The sequence below is a fragment of the Lutzomyia longipalpis genome, chromosome 1 (assembly GCF_024334085.1).
Source record: "Lutzomyia longipalpis isolate SR_M1_2022 chromosome 1, ASM2433408v1".
Lineage (NCBI taxonomy): Eukaryota > Metazoa > Arthropoda > Insecta > Diptera > Psychodidae > Lutzomyia > Lutzomyia longipalpis.
In genome coordinates, this window is record NC_074707.1 from 48,784,394 (window position 1) to 48,799,422 (window position 15,029).

Here is a 15,029-nt window from a genome sequence, read left to right on the forward strand (position 1 = left end):
GCAATTGATTTAGACAATAAACAGAGTGGAAAAGCTCTGTTCTATTTAGAGAGGATGAGCCATATTATATACACATGAAGGAAAGAACATGACACACATTTGCAATTATTATGAGATTATGTTGTTATGCTGAATTAATTATTCACAACATGAGATATTTTGATGTGAGCACGTATTTATGCTTGCAAGGATGTATTTGAATAAATTTTCCATACAACAATATCTTGAGCTAGCGAGAAACATCCACATCATCCCTGTTGGAAGCTTTTGCCAAATGTCCGTTCGCAGCCACCCCCACCTTCAATTTTCTTCCTCCGCATCGTGCAAGCATGCAATTTTCCTTGAGATTTTCCCCCACTAATGAATGGTGCACATAAAAAATTTAGCACCATTTAAAGTTCGCCGAGAAGAAGAAAAAAAGTAATTATATATTGATAACAATTCTGCTTTGCTTTTTTTCCCTTCTTCACTGAAAGCTCCGTTTATGCTTTTAGCAATATAAAAATTATTTAGTATCACAGATAAACCCCCAGACAGTGTGTTGGGTTTGCAAACAAAATTTTCAATTTACCTACAAGCACAAAATGCATTTACCCCGATGGCTGTGAGGTAGGAAAGAAAAATCTCGCCACTTGAACGAGGGGTGGAGTGTATGTACATAATATTTACAGAGACCCACCTGATGCAGTTTTCGTCAATATTTTCACATGTATCCCGCCCTTATGCCGCGCATAACGTATTATTATTTACCAATAACTTCAATTTGACATGTTAATGCTGTAAACATACGGTGCTGAAGAGAAAACTCAATGGACTATATAAGGTGATGGGTAAGGCAAGAAATATTGACAAAGTTCAACGATGGAAGGTAGGATTATTCTTTTCTTAGTATCCTGCCTGGCTTTCTGGGGTGGTGGTTGTGAATCCCAACCGTTTCTTGGGAATTTTCTCAAAGACTTAACAGAATATGATAATTTTCCCACCTCTGTGTCTTTTTTAGATTGCCAATCGACAGGTAAGTTTATTTAAATTGATTTGTTTTGAATTTTCGTGATTTTTCTTTTTTTTAAGGATCAAGGGTTAGGATTGCAAAAATCCTCGAGCTACCCATCGTGGGAAATCCAGTGGAAATTTTAGAAATTCTAAAAGATCCAAAGCAGAGAAAGAATGATTTTCTCATTGTGGCTGATCTCAATTGTCCTTCCTCCGTAAGTATCCTTTCGCAGCTTCAATCAATTCATTTTGTCCAAGCAGTTAGATGGATCCTTTTGGGGGAAACCTCCTTCAATAATCAGCAATCTTTCCTCGAGAATCTACCTTTGCGCCTAGACAGCAATGTTATTCTAGTTGAAAATTCCACGGAAGGATTTTCTCTCAAACAAAGTAAAGACAAAGAGGAAAAAATCTTAAAATTCTTCAAATAAAAATTAATCAAAATTAATTTTCTGTCATAGTTTACAAGATAAAACCCCAACTTGGAGTGATATATGAGGATTATGGCAATTGGAGTGTCTCTCAGGGTATTCAAATTATTAGTCCTGGGAAAGTGCTCTTCAAGAGTCGCATGAATCTCCATGGAAATCCTCTTACAGCCTCAATTGTGATTACAAACAATGATACCTACAGTCATCTGGCAGATTACAGGTAACTAATCAAGTGTGGGACTTATGCAAATCACTTTATATGTGCAATTCATTAATGCAAATATGCCCATGACTTATTCAAAGTTCCAATTTTGTGCTATTTATCAAGCTCTTGAGGTATAAGAGCTTCTCAAAGCTTCTTGTTCTTTGAGCTTTTGTGTTTTTGGAGTAAAAGAAGAAATTGTACCTTAAGTGTTGCTTTACAGTGAGGTCTCGTAGTAAGGCAAATACAGTTAAATTAACATTTCTACGGGCAATGATTAAATTAATTTGTACAATTAAAAATTTTCCTTAAAATAAAGACCAGAGAATCGTGATCTAGGTCAACCCACCCTATATATATTGAATTCATCCCTCATAAAGAAAACCTTCTATATTTATTTACATACACATATAAGTTTTATATAGAAACTATTAAGGTTTGTTTTCATGGATAATTTGCTCTATTTTAGGAATCGCCACATTGACTCCATAACAAAGGTGAACTGGGTATTGACTAATTATATCTTTGATATTGTGAACGCCACCCGGCAGTTCCGCTACCAACCCGGATGGGGCATTAAGAATAAGAGCAGCGGCCACTGGGATGGGATGGTGGGAGATTTGCTGGATGATAGGGCAGATTTAGGGGGGACATCATTGTTTATGACTGCGGAACGTGTCCCCATTATAGATTACATCTCCATGACGGTACCAACGCATGCAGCCTTTATCTTTCGCCCACCCCCACTTTCCTACATCTCCAACATCTTCTACCTCCCGTATCAGGATATGGTGTGGGTGTGTGCGCTGATCCTCTTTGGGGTGTGCACGGTGATTTTCTTTATTGTTTGGCGTGCCAGCTTGAAGATGCAGGAGCACTGTGATCCCAAGGACGTACCCCGATTTACGGATGTCCTAATGAATGCAATGGGAGCTGTGACACAGCAGGGTGAGCAGATGGATGCCAAAGTTCTTCCTGGACGGATTGCATCCTTCTCCCTGAGCTTGGCCATGCTCTTCTTGTACGCTTCGTATACGGCAAATATTGTGGCTCTCCTGCAATCCACAACCAACAGCATCTCCACGCTGCAGCATCTCTTGGATTCAAAGCTGAATTTTGGCGTTGAGGACATTGTGTACAATCGCTACTACTTCAGCACAGCCACAGAGCCCGTGAGGAAGGCTCTGTATGAAAAGAAAATTGCCCCACGTGGGAAGAAGGATAAATTCATTGAGAAAAATCTGGGCGTTGCCAAAATGCGTGAAGGTCTCTTTGCTTTCCACGTGGAAGTTTCGGGGGCTTACAAATTAGTTGAGGAAACTTTTTATGAGCACGAAAAATGTGGCCTTATGGAAATTAAATTTCTCCAAGTCATTGATCCTTGGTATGCCATAAGGAAGCATTCCCCGTACAAGGAAATGGTAAAAGTCAGGTAAATCACCTTGCTAATATGAAACCTTTAAATTACCATTCAATATAATAATAAAAATTACATTTCTTTGCGCTCTGCGGAACAGCCTCTTCAAGATACGCGAACACGGGATTCAGGAGCGTGAAGTGGGGAAAATCTACTCAAAGAAACCCGAATGTGCAACGCGTGGCTCAAATTTCGACAGTGTTCGCCTTATTGATTGTCATGTCATTATAATCATTATCCTCTCCGGGTATGCAATATCGATTTTCGTATTTTTGCTGGAAAAGTTGGTGAACATTCGACAATGTGCAATTTCCACAGCAATTTTCACGCTCTAATGAAAATGTCCACAACTTGTGTGCAGCAGCAGAGTGGAAATGTCCAAAATGTGCACGACAGAACTTTCGCATACAAATTCAATATAAAATCCGTTTAGCAAATATTTTCACATGAAAAGTAGCAAATTTGCCATGAATGGCCCAAATTGATTGAAATGACTTTATCCGCAAAGAGGGGGGGGGTACACTTTAAAAAAAATAACTTTCACAGCATTTCCTCTTGAACTTTTCTCACGCTTTTTAGGGAAAAATAAAAAGTTTCAACTGCAAAAACTGAGCTTATTTGAGAGGAAAAATCAATCGCGTGCGTGGGTGTGGGAGAAAAAATTATTGGAAATTGCTACAAAATGAGACAAGCAAGTGGCAAAATTTGCAATGTGACACGCAAATGACTAATGAGGATGTAATTTATTGAATGCAATTGCAAAATAAAGCACGAATAGATGTGACTGTGTGAAAAATAAAATTTTATTAATTCCCACATGTAGCAAAAATTGAGGAGGGGGTGGTTGCGAGATCACGCATATGATGGATTGTTTACCCAATTCATTTTTCAGTATGATCATTTTTTTCCCTCTCGACCTCTGTGGTTGAAATTTCTGCTGTACCTCATTCATCAATCCAACCGCCCACACACACACATTTTTTCTTGCCACCACAGAGAGGAAAATTAGGTTCGACAGCCACCCCCTCAATGTTTCGCAGCTAAATGCCATTCATAATGATTCTTCGTTACTGTTGGCCTGTCTCAAGGGGAAACACATGCAAAAATATTTTCATATATAAAAGAATTTCCGAGAATTTTCCCCCATCAAGCAGTATGGTGTGGATGTTAAATGGAATTTTCAGGAGAATTTATAATTTCACGAGGAATATGTGAAGAGCTCCTTTATAAATTTATATTGGTATTTGGTGTAGTTAATGTGATTGTCAATCAACAATCTCTAAAGCTCTTTGCTATAAATACATCAATTTACATTGAATTTTCATTTGAAAGACGGAAAATGGGATGCTAACAGAGTTAACGTGATTAGAATTTATGCATACCTGTACCTGTATGAGAGTATAATGCACTGAATAATCCTTTTAAAAAAATTCTCTTAAATGATTTGATATCGTGTCACGCAAGGGTCTGTTAAAAATGTAAAAGTTGAGTCAGTTAGTTGACTGATTTTTATGAATCTTACTTTTTTCTGGGATAGAGAATGAATTTTTCATTCAAATAAATCTATTTTATTAAATAAAAAAATAATTTCTTTAAATTAAACTTTCTGATTTCTCAGCAAGATCATACATAAAATTTCCACTTAAAATTTATCTTAAAATTTACTAGATTAGTAATAAAATTAATTAGAAACCACAAACTACGACGTCGCAATTTCAACGACCCCGTTGAGGGTGTCATAAAAGCAATTTAGTGTGGTTAATTGATAAATATCGGGTGTCGTTGTCAGTGCAAACAAAAGCTAAAGCAATTTCCCTCCTAACCCAATGTCACTAAATCACTTTTCTTTCCATCACCGGAGACATCACGTTTTCCATCTTTTCCCATGGATTATTGCTCTGCTTGTGGTTTATCGTCCCACCAATCGATCGATATAGGCACTTTTCTTCCTGATGCAATTCATAAATCTCTTTTCAATTTCCGCATAATCCTCCGCCTGTGATCTCCCCGCATATGTAGTGTAGTAGGTGTTTTGCTGCCTGAATTTTCCTGACCTTCCCTCCCAAAAAAGGGTGGCATTTACCACCCACTAACCCACCCAGAATTTTAGCCCCGTAGTTACCCTCTCGAGAATTCATATTTTATTGTACATATACATTTATTTTCCAAAGCTTGCAAATAAACACAAGGTGAAATACAATACACCTGCCGCAGAAATCGATATTCCCAAAGCTTTTTGCACAAGATACAAACCGATTTACCAGCCATGAGCCCTTACAGAGTGCGGAGTAAAATTCAGAATGGACAGCTCATGCAAATTGACGTTATTTTGTGAGAAATTTTCCATTTATCTTCTATTAATTTAACGAATTATATTGAAAATTCTTTAAAGAAAATTAGTTAATAAAAAATTGACTAGAAAATTATTCTTTTAAAAATTCCTAAATTTTCCAAAATTATTTGAGCATCCCGTATTTCATAAATAGTTAACTTTCAAGGGGTTGAAAATGTTTACCTATTCATTAGTTCATTAAGCTTCACTGTAATTCTCCACTACAGCGGAAAATGCAATTTTAACTTTCAAAAAAAAATTATCAAAAAGTTAATTTAACAAATAAAATTTTAAAAAATGCTTACATTTTTTTCAGAGTTTTATTACATTTAATTCTTGTTAGATTATTCGAACAAAAATTCATGATTAAATGTAAGGTGCAACCTCAGTTTTCCACGAAAAATAATAAATTTTCCATTTTTTTCTGAGAAGTTTAATACATTTTTCTTCACAAAAAAATCTTTTGAATACAATCTTTTTATTTTATTTAAATTGTGAGAAATATATAAAGTAAGGGATGACGGTGTGAAGGAGGAAGAAAGTATAATGCAAATCTAATTTCTCCACCATGGTGTCACTCAACTTTGTCTCACTGAACACAACCCCGAATTACGGATCCTTTCATGTTGAGAAATTTGATTTTTTTTTCACCCAACTATCTCGAGGGGATCCACGTGTAGGAAGCAAGAGTATTCTGTGTATACATAATACATTTTCAAATAGGTATATAATGAAAATATAATACTACGCTATATATAATATAAAATCTCTCCATTTATTCACGTGTGTGGATCTTCTTTATGGAAAAGAAGATAAGGTGTGTGTTTGGGGAAAAGTGGAAGCCAAATATTGGTTTGGCACTTTTCAAGATCACATGGTGCGAGAAAGCCACTCAAAAGGAGACTTCGCAAAGGAGACACACCCTAGCCTCATATATAGTCCTGCCCAGAAGTTCTATGGACTCCCATTCTCACCACAAATTTCCCCATTTTGCAAGCAATGAATTTGCAATCATTTTCAGCTTTTTAATGGATTTTTTTTCGGGTGGTGGTAGTATAACGATGAGAACTGTGCGACAACACAGAAAAAGCACTCAACGCTCCCACTCAATTCACATGAACCATTACTAGATGTAATAATAACGCCGGCGAGAGCTCAATTTTGTGCACTAATTTGAAATTTGCATTATGTAAATTACACAAAAAAAAAAACATTTTAAATTATTTCTCTGATGAATTTCTCGCCAGCGATAATGGCTTTTGTGCGTATTTTATTTAATGTGCACGAAGAAAAGCTCACAAAATGGCAAATTGTTGTAGAACTAGCAAACTTGAGGTTGAAAATTTCATTTTAAAAATAAAAATTTCAGTTATTTATTCGACATGCTTTTTAAAAACTTTTCAAAATTGGAAGGTTAGCTTTCTCATCTTGATGGTGCAAGGCAGGATTTAGCTTGAAAATATCGATCGCAAAATTCGCGAGAATGTATCAATATTGATAGATGAATAATTGAGCATAAATTGACCAACTGATTAATAAAAAATTGAAGAACTATATTTGGTCAATAGTTGGTCAATCCAAAATCAATAATTGATTGATTTGTAGTTCACTCAATATTCATAGTATCAACTATCAATATTGAGTCAACGTTGTTCCACATAGATGATCAATTATTGAGCAATCGGAATTGACCTAAGATTGATCAATAATTGGCTAATGATTCTTCAATTGATTGACTGGCTCAATTGATTTATCTATTATTAGTCTATTAGTTAATTATTGATCAATCTGATTGATTCAAACATTCATTTACTGGGTAGGAGTGAAACTTTTCGCCTCAACAAGGGGTTGAAAATAGCAAAAATGCAAAAATTTTGAAAAATAATCCAAAAATTACGTTTTCTCATTAAAATAGCATAAAAATTCTTAATAAAAGTACAAAAGCAGAATATTCTCAATAAAGTTATCTCCAAAAATAGACACTGAAAAGCAATTTCACAAAAATTCAAGAAATTAATTCAATTAAAAAATCCATTGAAAATAGCCCCTCGGGATTCCCCTAGAAATATTCTCATTTTGAATTTATTCTCTTCATTGTTGATTTGTTGCACATATAGTGTGACAAACAATTATAATCCTCCCCCCTGAATGAGAAAGGACTATGTGTGGGATTGTCAGTGAAAATCCTCCACAGTGTGACAGAATGGCGGGGATTTCAAAAGGAATTACGAGGTATGTGATGTTTCTATTATTGCTATTTGCTAAACACTCCCAAAATCCCAATCAAATAGTGCTTTCATCGGTTGTGTTTCACCATGTCACATAATCATGCTTGCTAACACTATTGTTGCACAACTTTTGCACAGCTGCTGTACTATATTGTGGCACCTCTTGCATGAGAAAAAAAACATCCACCCAGCAATAATGTTGAGAGAGGAGTTCTTGTGTGTGCTAACAAGTTGTTGGCACTCATCCAGGATGAGTCACTTTTTTCCATGCTGGGTTTCATTGCACACTCCATCGGGGGAAACACGCGATTTTCCAATCAAAATCCACCCCTTCTGGGTGTACTCAAATGGAAGCGCGCGGGTGTTGTTGGAAAGTTTGATATTTTATTGTGTTTAAAAAGTTTCATCGTGAGCAAATATTTAATGAGTGATTTCTGAGAAGCTCAGCAGGAGACAGAGAGTCATCGTGTCAACGGAATTGATAAAATTTGCAAATTATTGACTACCTGTGTGGCATTTGATTCCACATCACCCATTTACACTCTCTCCATAATTAATTGCAAGCGAAATTGGGACACATAATACATGTTTGACTTATATAGTGCTCGCTTTGCTACTAACGAGAACCTTCGTATATGTACCCTGTTAGTCTGTCCTTTGCCTTGTCATCAATTATGTTGAAAAGCATTTTGAGAGTTAATTGGTAGTTCAATTTAAATAAAAAGTTTAGTAGCTAGAAAAATAAACTTTTACAGCTTTTAAAGGATTCAAATAATGATTCTGATCATTTAACTCCAAGTAGCGAATATTTCCCAAAACTACAAAGTTTTCCTGGAATTTTCCGTCTAAAATTATTAGGAAGTACATGTAATTTCCATGATTCTAAATTTCATGTTCCCAAATTGATAGGTAAAATTTCCATCAACATATATCTGTCTTTTAATTAAAGTTAAATCCATCCCAAACTGTTGATTGCCGGAAGAGGTGAAAATTTTGTCGAGTTGATTTCAAATTGATGTGAATTTTGTTAGTGTTTCGTATCTTGCACTGTGTGAAGTGATTTATTCGGGGGGCAAAGGGTTTGAAGTGTGCGAGGTGTTGTACACCAACAATGGGATATCTCTGCACGAATTGGTGGATGATGGGGGACTGAGGGGAAGAAGCACCCAAATGAACAGATGTAATCAAATTTACACTTCTCCGGGGTGACACAGAACATTCGCATTCTGCACCCCCAGTGAAAACACTCACTGCGAGCATAATTTTGCTTTGTGAGCTCCCAAACACGAAGTGCACATAATCGCCTCCGGGTTTCACAACCCGCCCCCCACATACCCTAACCATCATCTGACACCTCATCAACGGGTGTAGTGGGTGGCGCATATCTTTCGTTCAACGGGAAACCACAACAGCTATTTCCGCTACTTATCCACCCCTCAATATAACATACCTTTTGTTATGTTGTCACACTCACACCGTGATGCAAATAAAACATTCATAGCAAGATAAAATAAACTTTCACTAAATCAACCTCCCACACCACGATGGAATTTCTGGAAATTCTCATTTAAATATTTTACTGTTTAAATCAATAAAAGTCACCTTCCCTCACAGGTTTTCCAAGCATGGTCTGAAAGACTAAAAATAAATCCTTCATTTTGTGACCTTTTGTAAAATTCCAATGTTGCATTTTTAATCGTCATACATATTTATGATTTTATCAAAGGCAGATAAAATTAGTAATTTTAACTTTTTTATGAATTGACGGTTGAGGATTGAAAAATTTGACCCCTGACTTTTCCGTATGACTCAAATATTCAATTGTGGGAAGTTAACGCGAAATCGTTCATTTGGCAAAGCTTTTAACAACCTTTTACCATTTAACGTTGGTGAATTTGTTACTGTAGAGATTTTTTTTTTAATTTACACATTAATTTGCCCTTAAAATCTAGCTGCAGAACTTCAATTGCTAATGAATACTAAGAATTATGGTTAGAATGTAAAGAAAAAGCTTATTTCTTATTTAATTTATTTATTTCTTATTTTTTTAATTCTGTACTCTAACCTTAAAAGTTTGACCTTCATTTTCTCTTAAAAGAAAATATTGTTCCATGTTTTCTTTCGACGATCTTGAAGTAATGAAACTTCCCTACACATAGGATGTAGAAATTATCACGATATTTTTAAGAGTTTTTACTCTGTGAAGATTTAAAAAATGTCGAATTGGCCACTTTGGCCAGCAAAATACTCCAAGGGTTAAAAGAGCGCATGTTTCAATGTTTTCCCGTGAATGCGAAAGGGTTAAAAAATTTCTATTTACACTTTTAACACTGGAAGACAAAAATGATATTCGCTGCCAATTTGACTCTTTTAAAGCGTCGCAGAATCGAATTTTTTTTATTGTGATGAATTCTACATCTTTGTGTATGAAAATTCAATTACTTCAGATTCCTCAAAAAAAAATTTGGAAAAACGTTTTCTTTTTGAGAAAAAAATAAAGTCAAAGTTCGAGGTTAGGGTTTTAGTCCTCCAAGGGTTAAATACTCTCCATAATATCAGTTCAACATTATATGTCTATCAAATCTAACAATTCCTGTACGAGGAGGCATTACATTTAGAGTTTGAATTAAATTGTCATACATTGCATGCAATTGGGATTTACCATGAAATAACTGACTCTCTTAGGGTTGAAAGTGCTCTAATGGTGAGTAATTTACTTTTATTGGGCCCTCTTCTAGAACAAGAATATAAAGATGTTTTATACAACCTCATGAAATTCAGCAAAACACCTTTTACAGGTGTAATCACGTGTTTCCTCCTCCTCCCGCGCCAAAAGAGTGCTTCGCTTCTCCAACGTCCAAGTCCTTAAAAAGTTGTACAACCATTCCCTTGTTTAGCCCATGGAAAAAGGTGACTTTTAGTTTTTTCACGTGTACATAATTAAGGTTTATGATCACAATTTCCTGACTCAATGTACAAATTCCGTGGTTATGTTTGGAAGGATTTTATTGTTGTACAATGGGCACGATGAGGTGAAATGAAACGGAGGGGTGGGGGTTAGTGAAAGTTAAATTGAATTTAAGGTTTGTATGTGATTTGCAAAAGAGACATAATATAGGTAGTGTGGATGAATCCCGGGGAGTGCATGACTCAATGTGTATTATATTTGAGTGACATCATTCAGCATGAGTTGATGAAAGTTATATTTGAAACCCCTACGTGTTTGGGATACCGTGATCATGTCTTGTGAGAAGTTTTCCCACACATAGAACTTGAAATGCAAACTAATGTCGCCAACGTGAGTAGAGTTGCAAAAGTACATAGAAGAGAAAATCCTTTTTTGAGCATATAACTTTTGAATAAGCTTTCGCCATGATCTCATTTTCAGTGCAGCAACTGAAAGTTGGTCTTAAGCTCCTCGGTTAGCATGAGGAATGAACAGCATAAGGGGTTGTGGAGGGCGGTCAAAGTGTGTGTGTCAAAAATTCCCAATGTTGTTCCCACAAAGGGCTTGCAAAGGGGTTTTTGCATTGAGAGGATATGGCTTAGAATGTGGGGAATATATAATTTTGTTCATTTTACAGTGGTGTAGAGATTTTATCTAGATAAGCCAAAGGGTGGCGCAGAGAGAAAGGACAAAACATCACCCCCATAAAATTGAAGAGAAATGAAATTACCCTGAAATTTCTCATTGCATCCACTCCACAGTGTTGTCTTTCGGGTGCTTTTTGCTATGGAACTTCTGGAGTTTTTGCCCTTAGATGTCTTTAGATTAAGCTTCTTAGAAAGGAAAATTCTCCGGAAAATCTCGTTTTTGTTCATTGATGACTCTTGGACAGTTAAATGAACCATTTGGTTGCAATCTCCAACATTATTCAATTAATAAAACACAAGGAAAAAGTTAAGAGATTTCCGGGAAAACCTCCTTTATGCTTCTTCATTTTTCTTGTCTCTTTTTCACTGGTTTTTAGTTAATTTAGTTTTACTAATTTATTTAGTGTCTTTAAGGTGTTTAAAGCTCTCCAAAATTTGACCATAATCTAATTATGGTCAAATTTGTCCATAATCTAATTATCTCTTCCAAATTTATTAAATATTTAATTAATACACGAAAGCTTTCTTCAATATTAAATTATTCGAAAGACAAATTTAGTAGAATACAAAACCAATAAGTTAAGGAATTAAAGTTACAGCAATATATAATCCAATACAGCGTTGAAATTTACTTTGCATTCACAGATAGAGAATGATTGAAAAAAAAAGGGGAAAAGTTAAATTAAAGAAATACCTAGAGGAGCTTTTCCAAAAACTTTTAATTGCACCAAACGCAATGAAGCGAAATCCTCTTAAAATGAAAAAGACTTTCACCGCCACATTTGCCTTTGATTGCGGGAAAAGCACTTGAAGCGAAGATTATAGGAGAAGGGGGGAGGTAAAGCTGAGCTTTTCCCAAAGGTATATGGTGAGAAGTTCTAAAAAGGCAATAGTTAGAAAGTTTTGTTGAAGATGGCAAATGGATTTAAGTAACATATCCACAGCGCGAAATGCTTGAGCAATATGTTGCAGGAAAGATGAATAAATTGCTAGCTCACGTGAAATTTGTCAGAATAAATCATGCCAGGGAAATATTTTCCACGTATGGTGGGGGGAATCTCCTCATACTTGGAATGTACTGTGGAAGCTCCTTTTTGGCTCTGTGAGAATTGTCTAATTTAAAATAAATTATTACCACCCACTGTCGCGCAAATTTTCTCTCTATAATCTGGAAAATTTTCTTTTACTGCCGTTGCGCGTGATTGTGCCCTACAACGATGTTCTACGCGCCCCCTTTCCTTTCCCCACAACACTGCTGTGTGCTGTTTTTCTTGGAGAATCGTGCGGGCTTTTTCTTATTTAGCACTGACACTCCATTTCAGGTAAATGAACAATTTATCAAGATGATGTATAAAGGAGATCATTTTTATGCGCTCAGGAGCGGTTTTCTGCTTCAACTGTGCTGGAATTATCCTTTGTGGATTTAAAAAATTATTCAGTTTAAAAATAAAATTCGTTTTTTGAGAAATTTATTTATTTCATTTATTTAATTTAATTTGAAAATTAACTTAATTTATCTGATGATTCCGAAGGATGTTTCTCCTTTACTCTCTGATTCTCCAAATCAGCATCCATCCGCCACATTCCAAACATAAATCTCAGCTTTTCCCGTGCTATCACTTTATTTCTCACCCCCGCAGCTTCATTGTCCGGAACAGTCGTCGTGAGTTCCTCCGTGACACGACAATTGCCTTCGTGAACTCTCTCCTCGAGACTCCTTTGGTACATTTCTCTCTCAGATAGTGTGTTGAGAAGGAATTCTATGTACCTGCAAAAGAAGACAACATATATATGAGATTTTAAGGGCAAAGAAACCACCCCAGACATTTAGTCTTGTTTATTGTGGGAAATCCCCAAATTACTTCTGCTCAAAATATGACCTCATCATCTTCTTGGAAAGGTTAAAGGGAATATTTTGCAAATGATGGGGATTCCCACAGATGTTTTGGAAAATCCAGAAAATTTGTTCACAGCACACATATTTAGGTGTATTTTAGGTCAAATGGGTCAAAATGTTAAAATGTGTTAAAGTATTGGTGAGTATTTTGGTAAAAATTTCTCCGATTTTTCTTTGGGAATTTCCAAAGAAAATTTTTAAGGATTATTTTTTTTAATGGATAATTAAAACATAATTTTATACTCACATTGTGGCTAATCTGAGGGTCTCAATTTGACTACCACGATCACTTGCGAGGGAGGGAATGAGCGTTCGTAGTTTAGCAAAGGCCTCTGATAGTGTATTCACCCTCTGGCGCTCTCGAACTGTTGCCTTCTTCCGGAATTCAGTCATTTTGCCATCACCCGAATCCTTGGCGGTTTTTCTTGGGCGTCCTCTGCGTGGAGGCTCTATTGGCGCCGTCGGAAGTTTCTCTACTCTATGCTGTGGTACATTATGTTCAACTTCTTGTGATCCCCCAAGAAGAGCTTGCACGGTTAGAGGAGTTTCTGTTTGATAAATGCCATCATTGTCCTCCAAATGGCTTCTCTTTGCCACATACTCCACCTCATCAGACGTATCGTCGCCATCCCAACTTCTCCGTCGTTTCTGCGGCAATACCGGCAGGAGGGGTGGGAGTGTTGAAGGAATATATTCTTCAGAACATTCATTTTCTACCTCCTCAACTTTCACGCATTCACTGCACTGATCACCACAAGGATTCGGAGGCACAAACAATGGAACATTTTCATCCCCTCGATGATCTTCTACTATTTCACCTCCTTGTGGGTACACCAATGGTGGTTGAATAAATTCTTCAGCATATGCAACAGGTTGTGGATACACCGGCAACTGCGGATGCTGAACATAATTGTAATCACTGCTGTAAGTAATAGTATCGAAGATCTCTTTTAGTGAATATGCCCAACTGTAATTCATGGCACAGCACACAAAAGAAAATCACAGCTAAAAACGATCTTTCCTCTTGCTTGGCTACAGCACAACTAAAGGACATGAGAGATTTTTGGGTTAAGAATTTTGTCAGAGAATATACCGAAGAAGGTTCAGCCCAGGAGGAGGTTATAAAAATTATGCAGCTTGCAGGGTTTATGATTGGGTTTAAATTTGTGGGATTTCCAAAATTATGGTCAATTTTTCACTGCTACTTATTCTCAGATAGATAAAGGTTTCTTAATTGAAAACGATTTAAACGATATATTAATTTATTTTAAATTAAATAATAATTTAAAATATATTTAGTGGACTTTTTTTCGAAATATTTTTACATTCCAAAAAAACCTAAATAAAAGTAGTAAGAAAATCCTATTTCAGTTAAAAAAAAATATGTAAAAAACTCCTCTTTGTTCAAAGGGTAAAAATCACCCCAATTGACTGTATATAAGCAAGAACAATTGAAATGAAATCTTCAGAGGATATCAATAACATATATAAAATGTAATTTAATTAATTGCAAGTAGTAAAAGCTGCACGTATGAGTGAGCGTTGTTGAGTGTATCTACTTGAAAATTTACAACCCTTTTTGCACTTTTAGTCCCCTCGTCCATCAGAGGTTAAGGACCCGAGCAACGGTGTGGTTGGCAATTGATGCATTCTGTCTCGATTGTGTGGTGACTTTTAGGAGAGTAATTCGGTGGGTGGAAATAAAGCTCAAGGTACACACACATATCCCTTTTCTATATAGTTTAGCTTTATGAGGGGTGGCTTTCACCGAGAAAAACCCCCTCAATTCAGCATCCCTCCACTGAGGCGAGAGACAGAGAAGAAAATGAGGAGACACAAAGGGCAACCAACATTGAGGGTGAAAAACGTGATGTGAATTCCACTTTCAGGAAAATTTCCTTCAACTTGTCGCTTATGGTTTTTTCCCTATTTTAC

At 36.1% G+C, this 15,029-nt stretch overlaps 4 protein-coding genes across 4 annotated transcripts in view; 2 read left to right on the top strand and 2 right to left on the bottom strand.

The window, feature by feature from the left end:
- LOC129787983 (protein Peter pan) overlaps positions 1 to 15,029 on the top strand; it is a 1,185,971-nt gene that overhangs the window by 1,015,140 nt on the left and 155,802 nt on the right. The gene's annotated exons all lie outside the window — the stretch shown is intronic.
- The window catches only part of LOC129787980 (L-dopachrome tautomerase yellow-f2-like), a 1,067,766-nt gene that overhangs the window by 1,015,140 nt on the left and 37,597 nt on the right, over positions 1 to 15,029 (bottom strand). The gene's annotated exons all lie outside the window — the stretch shown is intronic.
- On the top strand, positions 926 to 3,844 carry LOC129787990 (probable glutamate receptor). The gene is made up of 5 exons (XM_055823921.1): positions 926 to 1,015; positions 1,072 to 1,383; positions 1,455 to 1,644; positions 2,096 to 3,058; positions 3,144 to 3,844. Exons 3-5 carry the CDS (start codon positions 1,565 to 1,567, stop codon positions 3,376 to 3,378), a joined length of 1,278 nt encoding a protein of 425 aa, XP_055679896.1. The 5' UTR covers positions 926 to 1,015; positions 1,072 to 1,383; positions 1,455 to 1,564; the 3' UTR covers positions 3,379 to 3,844.
- On the bottom strand, positions 12,658 to 14,131 carry LOC129788006 (uncharacterized). Its single transcript, XM_055823964.1, has 2 exons — positions 13,342 to 14,131; positions 12,658 to 12,965 (listed from the first exon to the last, which is right to left on the bottom strand). Exons 1-2 carry the CDS (start codon positions 14,070 to 14,072, stop codon positions 12,701 to 12,703), a joined length of 996 nt encoding a protein of 331 aa, XP_055679939.1. The 5' UTR covers positions 14,073 to 14,131; the 3' UTR covers positions 12,658 to 12,700.

Bases quoted from the DNA above. Each gene is read 5' to 3' on its own strand.
- LOC129787990 (XM_055823921.1), top strand. From the start codon at position 1,565: ATGAATCTCCATGGAAATCCTCTTACAGCCTCAATTGTGATTACAAAC. The intron at 1,645-2,095 runs GTAACTAATCAA...GCTCTATTTTAG, and splicing joins AGTCATCTGGCAGATTACAG to GAATCGCCACATTGACTCCA. The intron at 3,059-3,143 runs GTAAATCACCTT...TCTGCGGAACAG, and splicing joins AAGGAAATGGTAAAAGTCAG to CCTCTTCAAGATACGCGAAC.
- LOC129788006 (XM_055823964.1), bottom strand. From the start codon at position 14,072: ATGAATTACAGTTGGGCATATTCACTAAAAGAGATCTTCGATACTATT. The intron at 12,966-13,341 runs GTGAGTATAAAA...CTTCTTTTGCAG, and splicing joins ACCCTCAGATTAGCCACAAT to GTACATAGAATTCCTTCTCA.